Genomic DNA, 19,936 nt, shown 5'->3' on the forward strand with positions numbered 1-19,936 from the left:
TGACTTGCAAAAAATTACTGCATATCAAGAGAGACCTCCTGGTTCAGGAGTGCTACTTCTTAACTCTTCCCCTTTCCCGCTGTAGAGACAAAAGAGTCAGGAAAGAGGCATGCTGCATTAGGGATGCAGATATGTGTGTCACCAGTTAAGCCTGTGCGTGGGCAGAAGCCTGCTCCCATAAAACAGTTACCAGTGCACACAAATACTCCCTTTTTTCTGCTGCTAGGCTCACCCTTCTGCATGTTCTGACACTGAGTCATCTTCAGTGGCAAAGAGTACAGCTAGTATAGAGCAGTTTCAGAATGGATAACATATATTCATTAGAACAAGTATGTCACATGTAAGGAAGAAATAAAATACCTAATCTATGCACTTAGAAGTAAAGGACAGTCAAGTAAGCAGATCCAAATATATCAATCACTACTAGGTGTAGTGAACAGGTAAAAAGGACTGCCAGGTTTGTTCCAAAGTGGTTTCAACCAGTGATCAGCTATAGCACAGCAAACCCTGCAGCACAAAGTTTACAGCCAAACATCTGAGAACCATCCACCACCATATTGCTTCACACAAGTAATACAGGTATTGGAAGTCACTTTTTTATGGTGGTACTGGCAAATTAGCAACTAACCCAATGACAGGGCAAGGAAATTCCATAGTACCTCCTGGCAGTTGAGCTTCCTAATACACACAGGAGAATGCTAAAGCATTTCTAGAAATGGAAGTTTTCACTGAGTACACAAAACAATAGTTTTCCTTATGCACTAGTCCAGGGACATTTTGGTGCCTAAACAAATCATGCTCCACCATTAGCATTTTACAAAGAGAACATATAGCTAAGAAACTAGAAAGCACCTACATACACAATTCAAAGTTACAAACCTGCACAGCCCACTTCACGAGCACTACAGCTCAATACCAAACACAAACTTCCATACCTACAAGTCATTTATCTGTGAACTTCCACGGAGTGAATTGGTTGTCCTGTTACAGTCTGCTAAAACTGGGACCACCAGTGCACTGACTCTTAATATAAACTATCTCCTATTTTACCCGGGGAAACACAAACCAAGTAGAAATGAAAACAACTGACATCTGCCAGCAGGAAGGAGGAAATCAAACACTGTCCTAAGGTGAAGATTTCCAAGGCAACAGCTAATTTGCTTGCTAACCCCAGCATTCAGTCATACAGCCTCTGCTGCAAACACTGACGTGTGTGAAACACTAACCTTCATCACTTCAACCTGCAGGTCTTCGTTGAGCGAAGGAGTCACTTTGACGGCATTCAGCATCTGATTAAGCAACTGCTTCTCATCTGAGTCTGTTTCCACAGATACAAACCTCTCATCAGACAGCAGCTTCTGCAGAGAGAAAATGGCAATGTACAGGTTGAGACGAAACTGCCTCTGACTAATTCTGCCTAAACCAATTAGTGTTTGGTACTACGATGGCTAGGTTTTCTGTGTACAAATTTCAAACTGAAAATATGAAAATACAGCAAAAACTGGGAGATCTGTGTCACGATGAGGGGACAGTTAACATCTTTTGAATCAGCTGCCATTCCAGTATTATCTTTCCCCATCCCACTTCTCCAGTGTCCAGAAGAAAGCAGACAACAGTAATTGACGTGAGAGATGGCCAACCACTCCAAGTAATGTTCTCAAGCAAAACCTCTCAATGTTTTAGAAGTGGGGAGAGGGTGGAACACTTGCACCACCCCAAACCCAAAAAACAACAACAAAAAAACCCCCACTCAGACTAGTATTCTGGCCTCAAACTAGTGCTAGCAGATACCTTGCCCAGAAGGAGACAAAGAGTCAGCTATCATCCTGCTCACTCTGATAGGGCACAGAGCACAAGCACTATGGAGGTCACACTTCTGAATGACACAAAACACATCTTGTCAGTGATCAGAAGTTGACTAATCATGGATGCAATCAAGTCCTCAGGAGGAAGAGTACTGTTAGCAAGTGACTGGCATGAGGACCACAAACATACATAGGAGCGCGTTCAATACAGATTGACGGAACTTCAGATTGAATATTTTAGACTGATCAGATTTCCTTTGCCTGGAAAAAGCCAGTACCTCTCAACATGGCCAGTGGCACGATTTCCTCAGAGTTCTACTAGAAATGCCTCTTCCACTTAGTCTATAACCGCTTTCATAGATGCCTCTTATTAGTGGCAGGCATCCTGCAATAGATGTACCCACTCAAGTCTTTTCCCAGCTCCAATCTTCTTAGAAGCTCCCATGATGCAGCAAAACTACCTTGTCTTAGTTCCCAGGAACACAACCTTGCTCTGTCCCAGCGCAGACTTTGAGCAGCCCACTTCACCCTGTATGTTCTGCATAATTTCTGTACTGATGCTCCTTCCCAGCTTCAACTCTGTAGCACATTTCACTGGTTCATTCCTACTTATTTTCTATGTTTGTACTGGTTTTGGCTGGGATAGAGTTAATTTTCTTCATAGGAGCTCATAGGGTGCTGTGTTTTGGATTTGTGACCAAAACAGTGTTGGTAACACGCCCACACTTTGGCTATTGCTGAGCAGAGCTTACACAGCATCAAAGCCTTCTGTTCCTCACACTGGTCCCCCAGCAAGTAGGCTGGGGGTGCACAAGAGATCGGCAGGGGACAGAGCTGGGACAGCTGACTCCAACTGACCAAAGGGATATCCCATACCATATGGCACCATGCTCAGCAACAACAGCTGGGGAAAGAAGGCGGGGGGTGGGGGGAAGGAACACGACACAGGGACATTTAGAGTTAAGCCATTTGTCTTCCGAAGTAACTGTTACATGTGATGGAGTCCTGCTTTCCTGGAGATGGCTAAACACCTGCCTGCCAATGGGAAGCTGTGAATGAATTCTTTACGTTTTTTCGCTTGCGCACGCAGCTTTGCTCTGTCTTAGCCCAGAAGTTTTCTCACTTTTACCCTTCCGATTCTCTCCCCCCTCCTACTGAGAGGGAGTGAATGAGTGGCTCAGTAGGGCTGAGCTGTGGGCCAGGGTTAACTCACAACAATGTTTTAAAGAATTTCCCACCTATCAGTATATTAAGCGTTTTAGCACTGTACAGCCTGATGAGATTTAACTCAATTTACAAGGAAAATATGTTTTTCTATATAAAGGAGAATATTTAGCTTGGTATGAGAGATATGGAGCTACAGGAGAGAGTCCGGGGAAGGGCCACTAAGATGACGAAGGGACTGAAGCATCTCTCTTATGAGGAAAGGCTGAGAGAGCTGGGACTGTTTAGCCTGCAGAAGAGAAGGCTCGGGGGGATCTCATCAATGTACATAAATACCTGAAGGGAAGGTGCAAAGAGAACAGCGCCAGGCTCTTTTCAGTGGTGCCCACTGACAGGACAAGAAGCAATGGGCACAAACTGAAACACAGGAGGTCCCCTCCGAACATCAGGCAACACTTAACTGTGAGGGTGACCGGGCACTGGCACAGGTTGCCCAGAGAGGTTGTGGAGTCTGCATCCCTGGAGATATTCAAAAGCCATCTGAACATGGTCCTCAGCAACCGGCTCTAGGTGACCTTACCTGTGCAGGGGGGTTGGACCAGATGACTCCCAGAGGTCCCTGCTAACCTCCACCATCCTGTGATCCTGTGACCTACTTTTGGTAAATTCAAGTTGTACTTCATCTCATTTTTGTCTTTTATCCTATTTTTTAACCTATCTCCATAGCGTCAGTTGTGTGGTTTGCTTTTTTGTCCTTCATAAAACTTCACACACCATAAATGCAGATGAAGGACTGTATTGTTGCCTGGATTACTTTTTTAGGCTTCTAGATAAGAGGTAACACTCTTATTTAAGTTACCATGCTGCAAATCCATAACTTTGCAATTCCACTTCTTACAGAACTCAAGTGTATGTGCAGCAAGTTAGAAGAGTAACAAGATAAATTTTATATTCACTGAGTATTCCCAAGGAAGTTATACTACAGTGGACAGTGGGTCACTCATAATTCATAATCCACTATTCTTGGTTGATCATCATTCTACAATGTTCTTCTAACAAGCATACATGCATCAGTACAAGCGCAGACATATGTTCAAGTCCCACTAGTCTACTGTTGCTCTCACTTTAAAAGCAACCCCCCCCCACCTCTCATATATCTGAAACACAGGATCTCAGAGTGGTACCAGAGTACTATGCTGCAAGAGGGTGATACGTGTCTTCTGGCAGAGCCCAATAATTACAGTACCTCTTCAGAAAGTACCTTTTTTCCTTAGCTAGAGCCTTCTACAACCATGTTGTGCCCCAATATGGGGCACTCTCTAACCAAATGCCTGACACCTCATATGCTTAATTAAGTGAATTTGAATGATCCGCTTACATCCTTATACTCCCAAAACAACTTCATGCTTGCCCTTTGAGGGAGAAATTTCTTTTTGGAAAATGGTGGCGTGCATTTTACACCCCAGCAGTGTACCGGCCTTTTCCACAACTGGCATCCCTCTAGATATAAGTATTTACTGATGTGTACTCATTTGTCCAATTAAAAGAAAGGTAAAACTGCTTTAGTTTTTATACCGTCAAACTCGAGAGTCTTTTTGTTGCTTGTTCTGCACTGCTGTTTTCTTTTGCAATTGCCTAAATTTCCAAATCAGATGCTATTCCTACTGTTTTCAGTGCGCAAAAAACCCCTGGAAAGTGCCCACACATAGAGAATGCAGCTCCCAGATCCTTTATTAACCTCTCCATCTTTCAAGCACTGCAGTCCTCTCTTCCAATCAAAGAAAACAGAAAAACTTGACTCAGTTTAGTTTCCAAGACATTTAGCAGTGGCAAGGCTTACCACAAGTAGCACAAGGCCACGCAAGGAAGAGTACATCTCCATTTCAACACTGGAAGCCAGGAGCTCCCACCTATTCGCAGAACATTTTTAGCTTCTACAGAATCACGAGCCTTTACTTGCATCGCAACTGCTGAACACTGTTACAGAAACATGAACACTAACGTTAGGTCCACCTGAGGACACTTTTTCTGTAGTATTTTTCAAAAGAAAAGCCTAGATTTGCTTGACACCCACTGCCTACTAACACACCCCCACTCTAAAGCCATACCTGCATCCCTGCTAGAGCATGTTGGGCCAGCTTCATGCTCTTCGATTCCAAAGCCAGTTGGAGGGGAAGGAGACACTTCTCCCTGAGGAAAATGGAGGGAAAAAAAAAAAGTGAGAGGGAACAATGGAACTAAAATTGGTATTCAAAGGAGTAATGTTGCAGAAGGGCTGTATCACTTTCAGTAAGATAACACTTGCATACAGTAATCAAGGAGAATTTCACAACTCTGTGAAGCACTTTCACCCTCTGAAGAAAGCTGGCATATTTCTTCACATACTGTTATGAATGGCCTTTTAATTGAAATTTCACAAAATACTTCCCAACTGTTAGCCCTCTGTGTGAATGTATGAATGTGCAAAGCATAAAGAAGGGATTCACTGATCACTAGTGGTCCTTCAACTCAGTGTGATAAGAATTACACTTCAGTCACTTACCTTCTGTTTGATATTCAGGTTGCTAGAAAAGTGGTTTCATAATCCACTTTCTATTAGCCAAATTTTGGTCTATGGCCTCCTCTACAGTGTGCCCTGTCATGTTAGCTCCCTCCAACTATAAATGGCATAGACAAAAGCAAATGTACACTAACAAGTTTGGTTTACACCTGAATTAGCATGTGCTAGAACTATGATTAGCTGTACTTTGATCACAGGATAACACAATTTTTTTAAATATTAAAATACATCACTAATCAGGGTAGTATTTTAGATGCTTTTGACTCAGTGCTCAGATACCAATTTTTTTTTTTCCTTTGGTGACCAAACCAAACAGTTCCTGGAGCTGTGACTTCTCTCTTCACTCCTTGCTCCTTATCAGAGAAGAGCTGCAGCATCTGAGGAACACGTAGTAACTACAAGCCCTTTAAGCAAATCCTGCTAGTTGGCAGGAAACTCATTCCTGATCAGAGATACTCAGCCCATGTCTAACTGCAGTCTCCCTGAAGGTTTGCAACACTTCCTTAGGTCACATATCATAAGAGGCACTTATCTGTACACACAGTCTTTTTTTGCATTTGTATAGACATACTTGCTTATGGCAAACCACTCTGTGCCAGCCCTTAAGGTCTTAGTTCTCCAACTGTCTGCACTGCACCCAAAGGAGCTCTTTTGGAACTGCATTAATTTCCTCCCTATGGAGACAAGTGTGTGCAAGGTAAGAAGGAACAGAAAACAACTAGTTGAGTCTTTTCTTATCCAAACGGAAACCAAAAAGCCCTGACTCGTTCCAACTGAAGTATTCTTCTTTGTCAAGTCTCAATGCATTCAAACACACACCCAAAACCCCTGTCTTTTCAAAGCAGAGTCAAAGATGTTTAATTTCTGAAAATACCAAAATGAAGAGTTTTTCATCTTTTGCTCCTGTGAGCTGCCTTAGTTTCAGTTGACTCAAGAATAAATAGTTTATTTGTCCAAAAGTATATAGAAATAGAAGTATTGTCTAACTTACCCACAACTCTACAGGTTCAAGTTCTGACACAAATGAAACACATGCAGTAGACTAGCGTGCATATTCTGCTCCTCTCACAAATCATCCCTTCATAACTAGCTAAGGAGAAGCCCTAGGTTAGAGTAATAGTGGTTACCAGTGTTTCAGACGTATTGTCAAAGCTACCTAAAGTCATGCTTTGCCACAGTCTGCCCATAATCTACCAACCTCCCTCAAAAACTGACAGTCTACAACCTGAACTTGCTTTTTAAAAAACTTAGAGATTACCAAACACTGGCCATCTCAGCTTTGGGGAACCTAGCTTGTAACTCCTTCAGAAGATCCTGCCTGCAGAGGGGACTGAATGTCCACTCTGAAAAGTCAACTCTATTTTGGGTGTGTTCAGTTCGTATTCCCTTCTCTCCACCTTTCCCAAATAAGCACAAATCACAAGCTACCCCAAGGGGCACAAATCTGCTATTTGCTCTTTGAAATGCAACCCCTTCCTTTAATGATAAAGGCTCAAGAGTCACAAGCATGGCTCAGTTAAGCAGCCTAGCAAACTTCTGTACTTGGCAAAGACCTCTTCAGAATCTGCAGGTCTTTTCATATTTGTACCTTCTTTCCAGGTTATGGGAATTTGTAAAGGGCCATTTGGCATAACACCACAAGAAGCTTTTTAAAAGAAACATGAATTACGCAGATTTCTAAAGAACTTGAAGCATACTACATGTGTATCTTAAAATAGGTTTCTAACTAAAAGCTAACCATTTGCTTCATTTAGGATATTCTGAGAAACAGACAGGCACAAAGCCCAATTTTCTCAGAAGCTCCTTTCTTGAATGTTTCTGGAACCAACTTAACTAGAAGGACTCTTAAAACCTGAGAGTTTAGCATCCAAAACAGCTTGAACTACAGAACATTTAGGAAATGTTTCCTCATAAGAGTGCCATAATCATCCGGATCTACAGAAACTGCCAAAACATCTACTCCAGGGTTCAGAGAGTAATCCTCTAGCCAGTACAGAGCTGGCTACCATCTATGTATCTACTGCCAGCTTTGCCTGGACCTAGGCACAGATGTAGCATGCAGGTAAATTGTGATAGGACTTTCTAGTTTAGAGAGGTGCCACAGCAATACATCTCTAACTCACAAAGCACCTTTAAGTGCTAACTTTTACACTGCAGCTTCAACATACTCTCTCTTTTAAAAGAAGTTGTCACTATCACCCTCTGGGGGAGAACTCGCGCTTGAAATTCATAGATAAGCAGGTGCCAAAACAAGGTACCTGTGCATTAACTGGTACTCAATCAACCAGACACACACAGGAAAAAATGAAGAAGGGGAAAAAAAAAAAAAAAAAAAATCACAATAGTATATAGTATTAACTGCAGGAATGCTAAAAACTGTTGATTATTTAGGCCTGCACCTCTTCAGGGCAGAACACCACATTTCTTTTAGACTTTTTACAGTTCACTGCAACAACATGTAAACGCTTGGGGCATTATTAATACACAACAAACTTATTCTGTTATTAAAGTGGATGAAGACTGGGAGAAGAGGGGAAAGGGAAGGCAGTCATAAGTCACTGGAGTGGATCCAGTTCAGTTTCATTATAATGAAGACAGGTGGGAGCTCCTATGGTTTATGTGTAGCTACCCTGCACATCAGCATGTTGCCTACCATCTGTCATCACATACTGCAATGAGCAGAGAACAACAAAAGCTGTTTCTTGAGGTATCTCCCAAAATGAAGAGCAAAAAATGACAAACAGAAGGATGAAAATTTGAACAGATTCAATTAGCTGAACTTCCTACCCTTGTTAAAAAAGTTTAACTGAAAATCTAATTAAGGTTGCTGCAGCCTGTGTTCCCACTGTATTCTCGGAGAAAATGAATTGCCATTGTGTCATTTCCTGTTCTTGTTACACACTCAGTCAATTAAATCTTTAGCATTTCCATGCTATAGCTATAAAACACCTGCAGAGATACCTCACAATGTTTGATTAGCTTGAGCATCTTCCACATTGCAGTTCTACCTGACATTTAAATGCATCTTCTGCTAGTATGAGAACACAGAACGACACGGCAGATAATCCTCAGGCAGAATGGGAGAGGATGATGTAAATTAACACACTCAGTCCCTACTAAGGTCTACCACTTAAGAACTGGGTTCAATAAGGCTGCACAAGAGATAATGCAGACCAGAATTTGGTCTCAGAGTGCAATGAAGAAAGGGATTGAGGTTTCCTCTTATACCTTACTTTTATAATTCCACCCTGTTTTAAGTGGTCCCACACCATGGGATCTCATTGCTTACTCCACTGTCTGCAGTTCTATACTGTCAAGTGACAATTTATTCAGGTTTTGTAGTGCTACACATGTAAGATATTTTACATATGTGAAGTTCCCAGCATAAGCTGGTGCACATCAATATACTTCAAAACACATTTAAGAATGTTTGCCATTTACGTTACTGAACAGAAACTAGTTTCACACTGGAACTCCTAAGTTTCCATACTGATACATGCAGGCATGGAAATATACACACATGCAGTTTTAGGCACAAATACCAACTTAACACTGAATGAGATGAGTCAAGTACAACACAGAGGGAACATGAAAGGAAGGGAGCACCTTTGACTTAAAGAGGAAGCTACCAAAAGGTCCAGGATAAGGTTATCTGGGCATTGACAGATGAAACAAAGCAATGAAAACAGAAGCTAGAGGTAAGGAATAAAGAAGTTGAGATGCTGTAAAGAAGGAATGATAGTGAAGAAAAAGGATGTGCTCAGATATAAGTGGTGTACTATGCTGAAATCCACACTAATTGCATCGTTTGCATATGTCCACACAGCAGTGCTCTCAAAAGACAGTTTGAAAGACAAAACAAACACCACCACCACCTCCCCCCCCAAAAAAAAAAACAAACAGAAGAAGAGGGAAAAGAAGAAAAGAAAAAAAAAAAAGAGGCGCTAATAACAGATCTTGGCTGTAGTGTTCTTTCCCTGACAGTGGAAGAGAAGACAGGGATCACTCTTTACCTGCTGCTGTTGTCTAAGGTCACGTGTGCAAAGGATATGACGAGAGTCACTGCAGAACAACACTCTGGAAGAATGATTTTGCAGCACAGAAAGTAATTGCAGAGACATGAAACAGCTTTTCTAATCATGGTGTTTCTATTCAAATCCAATATACACATCAATACTGAACATTAAATGAGTATAACATGATGGCAGCCCCCTCCCTTCAAAATAAAAGAGTGCCAACCACCCTCCTATCCTTGCCCAGAAGGCCAGATTTAAAAAAAAAAAAAAAAAAGTAAAAACATATATTCTAAGGTCTCTAGAAACCAGTAGTCATTTGCACTAACAGGCACTCCATTAGAGAAAACAGCATTTGGTAATTGTGGACCTTGTTACATGCAAAACAGGGTAAGCAGAGAGCACCAAGGACAAAGACTCAGTCCTGTTCCTACTGAGGCTACCTGGAGTTTTGTCACTAGACCTCCATGGCATCTGGACTGAATCCCAAGTGACCTGCCCAGGGTCAAGCAAAAAGGTCAGAGACAGAACCAAGTGCGTAATCCAGGACCAGTATCTCCAGGAGCACAGGTTGACCTACCTGAGCTACCCCACTCCACGACTGTCAGCTTCATAAACTGCAGAATGAGTCATGAGAATGTAAACAGACTTTATATTCAGCATGCTGGGTTACAATGACCTTTCTGGTTGGCTGAGTTTGCCATGGCTCATCAACCTACCTCTTTCCCTGCAGGTTTGTCACAAGGGATGCTATGACAGGCCAGTGAAAACAGACTGCCAAAAAGGTCAGAGCAAGACAGATTACTATTGTAAGTACGTGATCATAAGTAAGAGATCATAACAAACTTTCTATCCTCATTGTAGTGGAAAAAGCCTTTAGTGAGAAGAGAATGGCAGCTCATTAATTCACTCTCATGATGAAAATTGTAATGAAGATAGGAAAATGGCCCAGTCTTAACTCCTCCTTGTTAGTGCATGGAACACAGTCTCATGGCCCACCTTCACCTCCACTGTACTAACTTAGGGAAGGGGGCACTATAAAAGTACCGTAAGAGTTATTTCCCCTCATGCAAATGGTGATAACCATATTAAATTTCAGAAACGGGATTAAAAATAGAGAGAGATTAAAAATAAGACATCTCTCTGTATTATCTTCCCCCTGAAAATTACACAGGAGAAGCAAAATTCAGAACCTCGTGGCCTTATCAGCTTGTAATTTGCATTCCATAGCATAATTCACAGCCCAGTCAAAGAACAGATAAGAATTTGATTCATGGCTATTGCCATTTTCTGATATGCTGTTTGTTAGGCAGGATAACAGTCATAGCCAGAGTCTGACATTTTTCAGTCAGAGTAACACTGGCAGTTGAGAAGAGCTTCTCAGTCTTGGCTGCTTAAAATGAACAAAGAATCACAGCATGTAACTCCATTAGCCTCACTTACTCAAGCCAAAAAGTTGGCCCACCATGAGAAAATAAATGGTAAAGATGAATTCTCAAAATTCTGGAGGTACTCCCAGCTGTTACCCTTAAATAAACCAAACAGAACCAAACACTGTCCCTACACAAAAGGGGATGATTTAATTTGTGTAAAACAAACTCCAGCAGTGTATATATGAACACATGTACATGTAAAAGTAGAAATATTCATAACTCTTCTTTCCTGTGCTAGCTTAGAGAACATTGATAAAAGATTCCACCAACAACTTTATGGTTCATAATGGAAGTACTTAAAACCTAGAGGAGGAACAGGAAATAAATACATCCTTTTTCAAGCAACAGCTCTTCAAGAAGAAAGGAGATTTTAAGTCCTTGCTCACATTCTCAAGAAATAATTAATTTTATCTGCAGCAGAAATATGATCATCCCACTTACAAAGAGTATTACAGTCGAGCTCAGACTGAAGTTTGGAGCTTGCAGCGTACAAATAAAGGGCAAGTTCTCAAGCCTCCACAATGCAGGAAGTCAGACCAGATGACTACAACAGACCCCTCCAGCACTGTAACTTTCATCTCTCTGCAAATACAAGTTTGTTGATAGTACTTAAAGACCTCTTAGAGCAATAGCATAAAAGACAAAATCTGAAGCCTTACAGTTAGGACCCTCCTTTTCAAGAAAAAAAACAAATAATAAATTATCTTTATGATGCTGTACCACTACAAGATGGTCATGCACTGTTAGACAGCTTTGGTGTTATAGCACTACATAAGAACAAACAAGCAGTCCATGTTGCAGTTTACAGGTCCTGAAAAAAAAAAAAGACAGTTGAGAGAACGCTGTCATACTATGTTGATATAAATTCTGACATGCTTCAGCAGGGTCGGGATTTTACTCCAGTAACTCACAAGCATAGAGACACTTGTGTGCATGTTTCGCGTGTCAAGAGATTTGCCTGTCACATAACCAGGTGAGGTTCCACCTTTACTAATAACTTTATAATTTACGGCTGAAAGCCAGGTCAGGCTGGACGTTGCTCTGAGCAACCTGATCCAGTTGAAGATGTGCCTGCTCACTGCAGGGGGGTTGGACTAGATGACCTTTAAAGGTGCCTTCCAACCCAAACTATTCTATGATTTTCATTTTTCTTCCTCACCACCTGCAGTTTCTTTTTTTAAAAATCTCATTCTTTTTCTCCCCACACAGTACAAAACTCTTCACTTTTATCCAGTTACAATGGAAAGGCTCCTTTTCATATGACTTGAGGTGTAACTCTTCTTTCCGTATCCGATTCTCTCTCACCTCATCTGCTGACATCAGCTCTCTCTTGGACTTCCCTCTGGGTCTCCCCTCCAGCTCAGTATTTCCTCTTTCCATCCTCTTCCCTTCATGTATTACCCTCTTCCCTTGACTCCTTTTGCTTTTCAAACCAAGACACAAAGTAATCACTTCACCTAATGCTAAAATGAACCTGCCTCTGGAGGGATGCATGAGTTGCTTATCAGAGGACATTTAATAACATAGGAAAAAGGAAGTGAGGAATAATGCCTAAATGTAACTTCATACAGTTTGTTAGCTAGAACTTTAACAATTTTTCAACCTGGAATGTTGAATGAAATTGCAATGTAATACTGCTTGGTATTGAAGAAATGACACAGTGGTATTTCTAATTTTTGTTATTTACATACTTTCCAAGAGAAATTGATTTGCCAGAACAGCAGAAGTATAGCTCTACTCATGGGAAAGGCAAATGTGAACAATTTAATCTTCCATCCAGCCTAATGCAGCCAAGACCACAGAATTCATATAATCGTAATTAAATAGCTCAGCACAGTCACTCAGCTGGAGAGTGCTTCTAAGGTCATTTGCTTCTTTGCTCTACTTGCTAATAACATCTTGATTTCAACACATACACAAAAGTTCCTAGATAGGAGTCTGAATGAAACCAAAACAGAGCAAAACAAAAAACATAAGCACACAATGTACCTTTGCTTGAGAAGAGAGACAACAAAAGATTCCACACAATATTAAAGTGGACAAGACCAAAATAATAATCAGGATGTTTCCAGTCTCCAAAGCTGTAGTGTAATCTTTAAGTGATAAGTTATCATCACCCTCCCTAGAACATCCACCCTAGTAGATTTTTGCCCTTTGTGCACAAGGTATGACAGCCACTTACTAACTGTGCTCTTAAGGAATTTGATGATACATGTAAACCTCACAAGGTCTTCATTATAAAGCAATCTGTATGCTTTAGGTGATTTTATGGATTATAATTTGAAGTACAGCATGAAGATGAGGTGTGGAGCACAGTATCCATCCTTAGTGTACACCTCCTGGCCTGAAGTAGAGCACGTGGTGGACTTGCTTAGCCTACAATTTTGAAAGCTTATCAAGCTGTTCCATGAAACCTCTCTTCCCTATATTTGGTAAGCCTGGAAGTGAAGCTGAGGATTTTTCCAGTGAAAGCATTTTTGTTTCAAAATTTCAGTACACTGAAAACAACAAATAAAGCATCTTATGAGAATTAAACTTCCATCAGGAGAAGTTTTACAATGCTGGGACAGGGTAGGATTGAGGGGACAGAAAAGAGACACAGAGGTACTATAGCATAGATATCTTGCAAATGACCTTATTTTCTCCATTACAGCTGGATGGCCTAGAGTTAGTTACAAAACAGTTTGATGAAGAAATGGGAGGATGAGGTATATTTCCAGTCATTACTAGTTATATTTTGAAGGTTAATGCTGCACTCTGCAATTCCATTCAACTTTCACAGCAGTGCAATAATAAATCTTGACAGAACTAAGGGATGGTTGTCAAAAATATCCCCACATTTGCAATGCATTATGTAATTTTACACTCACTGCACCTCAGAATATTCAATTTCTTAAGCAAACAAACATTCAGGGAAACCAAAGGTAGTGTATTTCCTGCTGCTTTGTTACTTTTCATGGAATGTAAACAAAAGAACTGTGAGAAAAGACTTTTATTATTCCCACTCACCCCTTCATTTTCAAAACAGAGTCATGACTTGTGCAGCTTCACATAAAGACCACGGCAGAGTCAAGCCTTATTTAGTAGGAAAACAGTCCTCTCCATTTCAGTGCTACTTCTCTTCTTCCATCCCCTGGTTTCCCCGCCCAACCATATTTCATTCTCTAGGGCAATTATCAACAGCCTCATGATGTTCTCACTTTCTCCTCTTTTGCAAGCACTAAAAGTGATCAGATGTTTAAAACAAGCACACGCACTGCTATGCCATTATCATCCTTAGACCCTTAGGGCAATATTTCAGTTGCATTTGTTGTTAGAAATTAGACAAACACTCAAAACTATGGCTGCTCTCATCTTCTATTGGTGCTATTCCTGTCCCGAATGAATTATGTACATCCCACAGTAACTGTGTGTTGGGGGTTAACATGTTGGGGCAGCTCAGTCCCACACACCTGCTCCGCACTCCCATCCTGCCAGCTCCTGTGCAGAAAATCAACTCTAGCCCAGCCAAAACCAGTACGCTGTGGGTCACAAATCTAGAATGGACTTTCAGAAAAATAAATAAAAGGAACAAAGACCCAAAGCTGCGGTGAATATTAAGGTTCACCACTACAAAATATGTCAAGAAGGGCAGAAAGTTACTTTCAGAAAAAGCAAGCACTGCTCTTTAAAAAAAAAACCAAAAAAACCCACCACAAACCACAAAACCACACAAATCCACAAATAAGAGTAACAGAAATAATCTTTCAGAAACCATGCACCTTTTCCCATGGCAATACCAAACCTTCTTTGATACCTTCAAGAGCCATAACCCCAGCTGACAGGTTTTTAGGGACTCCTAGATCTAGAGGTGTTCCAACACTTTTGGAATATTGTCTTAACAGCAAGAGTTCAGACACACATGATGGAAACCAACCCTATACAGGCCTTTCCTCTCCAACACTGCTGTCTGTTGGGGTCCCAGAACAGATGCAAAGTTCTGCTGAGATAAAAATACCTGCCCATCAGACAAGAAATAGGGCCAGTTACATATCCCAGATTAAACATGCAGATTGATCCAAATACTGTATCAGACAGTGCCACGCTGCCTTTCTAAACACAAATCTCCTCCCCCCACCCACCCCCCAACATTAGAACTAGGAATGCAACATTTTAAATCAAGGCCAGAGCGCATACACCATTCAAAACACCAAATGGGCTACATAAATGCCCCCAAAAGTCTGGATCCAGCCTGTAAACTGCCAACACAGGAGATGCAGCTCAGCAGTCCACACTGCCACTAGAATCTCTTCTTAGCCAGATGCCTGACAGGGAACTCATCATTCACTTGCTGAATGCCAGATAGCGACTGTGTAATGGTTGAGTGGCATGAATCACACATCCAGCCATCAGGTTCAGGAGGAAAGCCCAGGAGCACTTAATGCCACGTGGCTGTGGCAGCAAAAGCAGGAAGCAAAGTGTTTTAAAAATAAGAAAGAGTAAAATAGAGAGAGGTATGCTAAAAACACTGCCCAAAAAAACTCAGAGACAGTAATTCCTCCCTCCCTGATCCTTGCTTCTGGTCAGGGGATCTGATATATACATATATCTATAGAGGTAGATATCTATCTACATATATCTATATATATCAGCTTCCCTATCCACTCTCTCCCAGTAGAAAGAAACTAACAGGAATGATGAACAAAAACAAGTAAATGGGAGAAGAATGAAATCACAGGTATTTCAAAATCAAAATGCATCCCAAGCCTGAAGATTATTTAAGTGGATGAATTATCTGCAAAGCTAAGTGGATTCGAAGTCTCCATGGCATTGGATGTTTGGCGATCACACCACACTTACTGCTTTTATTACTTGTTAAGCACATGCAAACTAAACTGTGTGCGCACATTGTTTTATTTAAGAGTTTGTAAGCTGCATCTACTTCTCAAGAAGTATGTCAGATGCAAAGCTAGAGGTGCAAAAATAAATGGCAGAACTACCATTTTCATCCCCAAATTCCCATGATCACGGCGGGGGGGGGGGGGGGGGGCGGGGGGAGGTAAGGAGGATAGATATTTCAGAGTTTAGCTAAGTTTAAAGCTTACTTCTGTTCCTGACTGCTCTTCATGGTACTGGGTTCCCAAATTCACAAACTGCCCTCAAAAACGAGCACCAAGATGAATAGCACTGGGACACAAACAGGGGAGACAGAACTGGACATAACCTGGTTATTATAGAGGACCCTGCTCACCGCTGACTTCTGACTTTCCAGCTCTAATCCCCAGAAATACTGGTTATTTTTGAAAGGCCAATGTGAAATACCAGAGGGATGCAAGCTTTTGCAGTAATGAACTGCTACCAACACAAACAGGACTTGGAAACGCTTAGCACCTCTGAAAGCCAAGACCCTTATCTCTCTGATTAGGCACCCAAAATCGGTGCCTTGAAGGCTTGAGCCTGTACCTGCAATTGATTTCTGCAACTTTCAGGTGCAATGTACAGATATACTGAAGAGATAAGTAAGCATTTGGAAAGCCTTTCTGGTTCTTCTTTGAAGAAGGAATGTAAATTACATCAGTTACTACGCCAGAACGCTTCACTCGTCAACATGTCTCATGGCCATTACTTTAAAGTCCACAGGGGAAACTTTAAGCTGGTGTGAACAGCAACTTGTACTATCAAGAGTCTTGCCCATGCATCTTCTGCACTCAGCCACATTTCTCTGAGAGCAAAAAGACAACAGCCACTCAAGCTCCACAGAACAGCTCAAACTCAAGTCTGCAGTGATGCTTCTGGTACTCTGACAAAAGGGCAAAAAACATGTTTTGCCATTGTTCTGGTCAGAAGAAAGTAAAGTAGTGACAGGATAGTAGAAAGACTTGGAAATTACAGGAAATGTCTGAGAACTAAGAGAAAGTCTCTCTAGAATAATACTAAAAAAAAATCCTAATGAGGAATGGCAGGGACGTAGTAAGAAATTCTGTATATAGGATTCCAGGTTCCCGTAAGGACAGAAACGCCAAAACACAACAGTTAAACTACCCACCAAGCCACAGCCTCCATCAAAAGTCCCAACCAACCTCCTTGTTATAACACCAAGTGTGTGCTGATAGAAAGCCACTAAGTTTTATATAGCCTATAAGGCGTGACTTAATTGCATAAAGCATTCCAAGAAACTCTACTACGACCAAGTTTTTTCAAAGCACTATGTGATTGGCAAGCGCTGTCTAGCCTCTTATTTTATTCTCTGGTATGTATATAATCCTCATGAGTATTAAACTGCTCTGATCAAACATTCTCTTTCAAGGCTCATTTTCTTGTGTCTGTTCAGTTACCTTTTATGGATCATATTTCAGACTCTAAAATCACAATGGAGAAACTGGCCAGGAATTAGCCAAGAAGAGAGACTTGCTCAGTGTAGGTGGTTGGCCTTAAGGCAGAATTTGTCATCTTGAAAATACTGAAGTGAATGCAGCCTAACTTAGTAGCAAACAATTGTTTGCTGGCAGACAACATCAAGCTCTCTTAAGCTATTTTCCATGTGATCAATTCACCAATTAAAACACCAGCACATCAAGTCCTTTTATCTAATTCATTATTTGTAAGTTATCCATCCAGCCTCCTCTGGCACTTAGTATATATCTAATCTTCACAACACCTGTTCGTCAGAGACAAACATCATACTAGGCAGGCAACAATGGACCAGTTACCAATGGGTTATGTGACTCTCCCTTCTCAAGAATTCACAGGACATCTATGGCAAAGCCTTGAACTGATTTAAGGTCATTTCCATCCCAATTCACTTTAATCTTCTTTACTATTTCATACCCTTACTCAACAGTCTGATCACAAGTTAAAGTACTCAAAAAGCACACACATATTCCTATCTCAAGGCAGAGCTGACAGGACTCTGTGGGGAAGTCTGTATATGTTGGAGATTTGTATTTCTTTAGGAAACGAGACATTTAAATAATGCCCCTCACCAGAATTAATATGCAAGGTCATTAACTGAGATTTGGATTCATAAGTCCACCATCCAATTAACATCAAAGGAAGCTGAACAGCAAAATAGTCTCATTTAGCTCCCTGAAGATATATCCAACAGATCTCTATCAAACTAATTAAAGAATGACATTCCAGGCTGAATGTCCAGACACTGCACTCCCTTGTGACAAAACATAGCAGGCACATGCTATCTTAAGCGGTTAACAGGCAAGTGCTGGAAACAGCTCCCGTACAAATGCTAGAGCTGAACCCCGTAACTAATTGCACAGATTTCAGGAAACTATCATGTGGCCTGCCTGGTGTTCAGTAACAGAAGCCCAACACAAGAGAGGAAGCTATGGATAGATTAGGAGCAAGCCAGAACATAGAAGTAATCTACCCTAACAGTACGGTGGATACAAGTATGTAGCTGACATAACACATGTAAAAACCCCTGAATTCAACTAGTCATAGTCTGAGGAAATGCAAAGAGATAACTTGTCCTCCCCATTCTCACGCTAGGATCACTATCTTAAAAGAAAAGATTATGAAGAATCTCTACTCATCTAGAACTGTGGTTTCAAAACCAGCAAATGGCCTTTTACTTTTTAAGGGGAAAAAAAGGGAGTATACAGTTTACACCTTCTCCTCCTCATGAACAGAATTCATTCTTCAGTTTCAGAAGGAAAAGAAGGAGTTAAGTAAGGGCACGGCCATTCTGTTAAACAGCAATAACAACAGCACAACTTGCTAGTGGAAGCCAGATGCTGCTTTGTGGAGAGGTAGAAACAATATTGATTGGGGTACTTACTAGATTCACTATTTCTGACATCGAGCCAGTATCTATCTCAACTGCACATGGCCGTTCATGAATATCTGTCCCCCATTCTTATGCAGTATAGATGTGCCCAAGATCATTAACTTCCCCAAATATACTGTAGAGAAGTGCTGATATACTTTCCTTGTATTCATTACATTCTAAGGACACGCCAAACTTTCCTACTAAACAAGCTGGAATATTTTCCCTGCCATGCAGTACTCTAAATACTTATTCAGCTGCTACTCTTGGAAGAGACCTCACAAACATGGATTTTTCTCCTGAACTATTTCGCACGCTGCCTTTAACACTTTTGTTACCACTACGGATCTCAGATCCAAGTTGTGAATTAGGGTCACTTGGTGGAAAGATGATACATGCATCCACCCTAACTCTAGTACCACAGAAAATTCCAGACCATATCCCCAGGCTCTGCTACTACACCCAAAAATATCACAGCAGAAAGGGCAAATGGCAGATTCAAAGTGGATGAACAGCAGGGGCTGATCTGTGTTACAGCAGATGATGCAATCTGCACCTGATCAAGATGAAAGCAGGAAAAAGACATGGTCAGGATTCTCCATCCCGCACCCATCTTGGCTGTATTTCTGGTCATTGCTATTGCTCTGTTTTCAAACGTATTCTTTTACAGTGTTAGGAACCAAGCTGTCACAGTGCTGTTCTTTAACAAATACCAAGCGGAGATGAACTTTTATCTAATTTGCACATCATGCAGGTGAACTCCAGCCCAAGATGTGGCCCAGTGTGCTGACCTGGATTCTGGCAGTAGCTTGTTAGCAGAGAATGAAGAGTAACCTCAGAGTACTGGTGACAGCAACATCTCCTACACTGTCTGAGGTTGTGTGGCAGAACCATACCAAGGACCCCACAATCAAAGCTTTTATTCAAATTCTCTAGTCCATCCTTCATTTTGTAAAACATCCAGTAATACTGAGTGCATTGTTACTGACAAGTCTAACATTAAGAGCTTAGTTCATCATAGTTACACCTGTAAAGGTATTAGCTTCATTCAAAAAGATTAGTATTTACAGTGGAAAAAAAAAACCTAACTAAACAAATACAACATTAAGAACATTGGAGGAAGAAGAGAAAAAGGTAGGCATACTGTAAAGAAGCAGTAGGCAACTGAAAAAGGAAGAAAGGTGGTTAACAGCTAACTA

At 41.1% G+C, this 19,936-nt stretch overlaps 1 protein-coding gene across 1 annotated transcript in view; it reads right to left on the reverse strand.

Moving 5' to 3' along the window:
* Window positions 1–19,936, reverse strand: part of ARFGEF3 (ARFGEF family member 3) — a 92,779-nt gene that overhangs the window by 70,111 nt on the left and 2,732 nt on the right. The window contains exons 3-4 of the mRNA XM_059831388.1: window positions 5,078–5,159; window positions 1,227–1,358 (exon numbers count right to left, since the gene is read on the reverse strand). Coding sequence (XP_059687371.1) covers window positions 1,227–1,358; window positions 5,078–5,159 — 214 coding nt within the window. The remainder of the gene's footprint in view (window positions 1–1,226; window positions 1,359–5,077; window positions 5,160–19,936) is intronic.

This window comes from Gavia stellata, chromosome 2, assembly GCF_030936135.1.
Source record: "Gavia stellata isolate bGavSte3 chromosome 2, bGavSte3.hap2, whole genome shotgun sequence".
Lineage (NCBI taxonomy): Eukaryota > Metazoa > Chordata > Aves > Gaviiformes > Gaviidae > Gavia > Gavia stellata.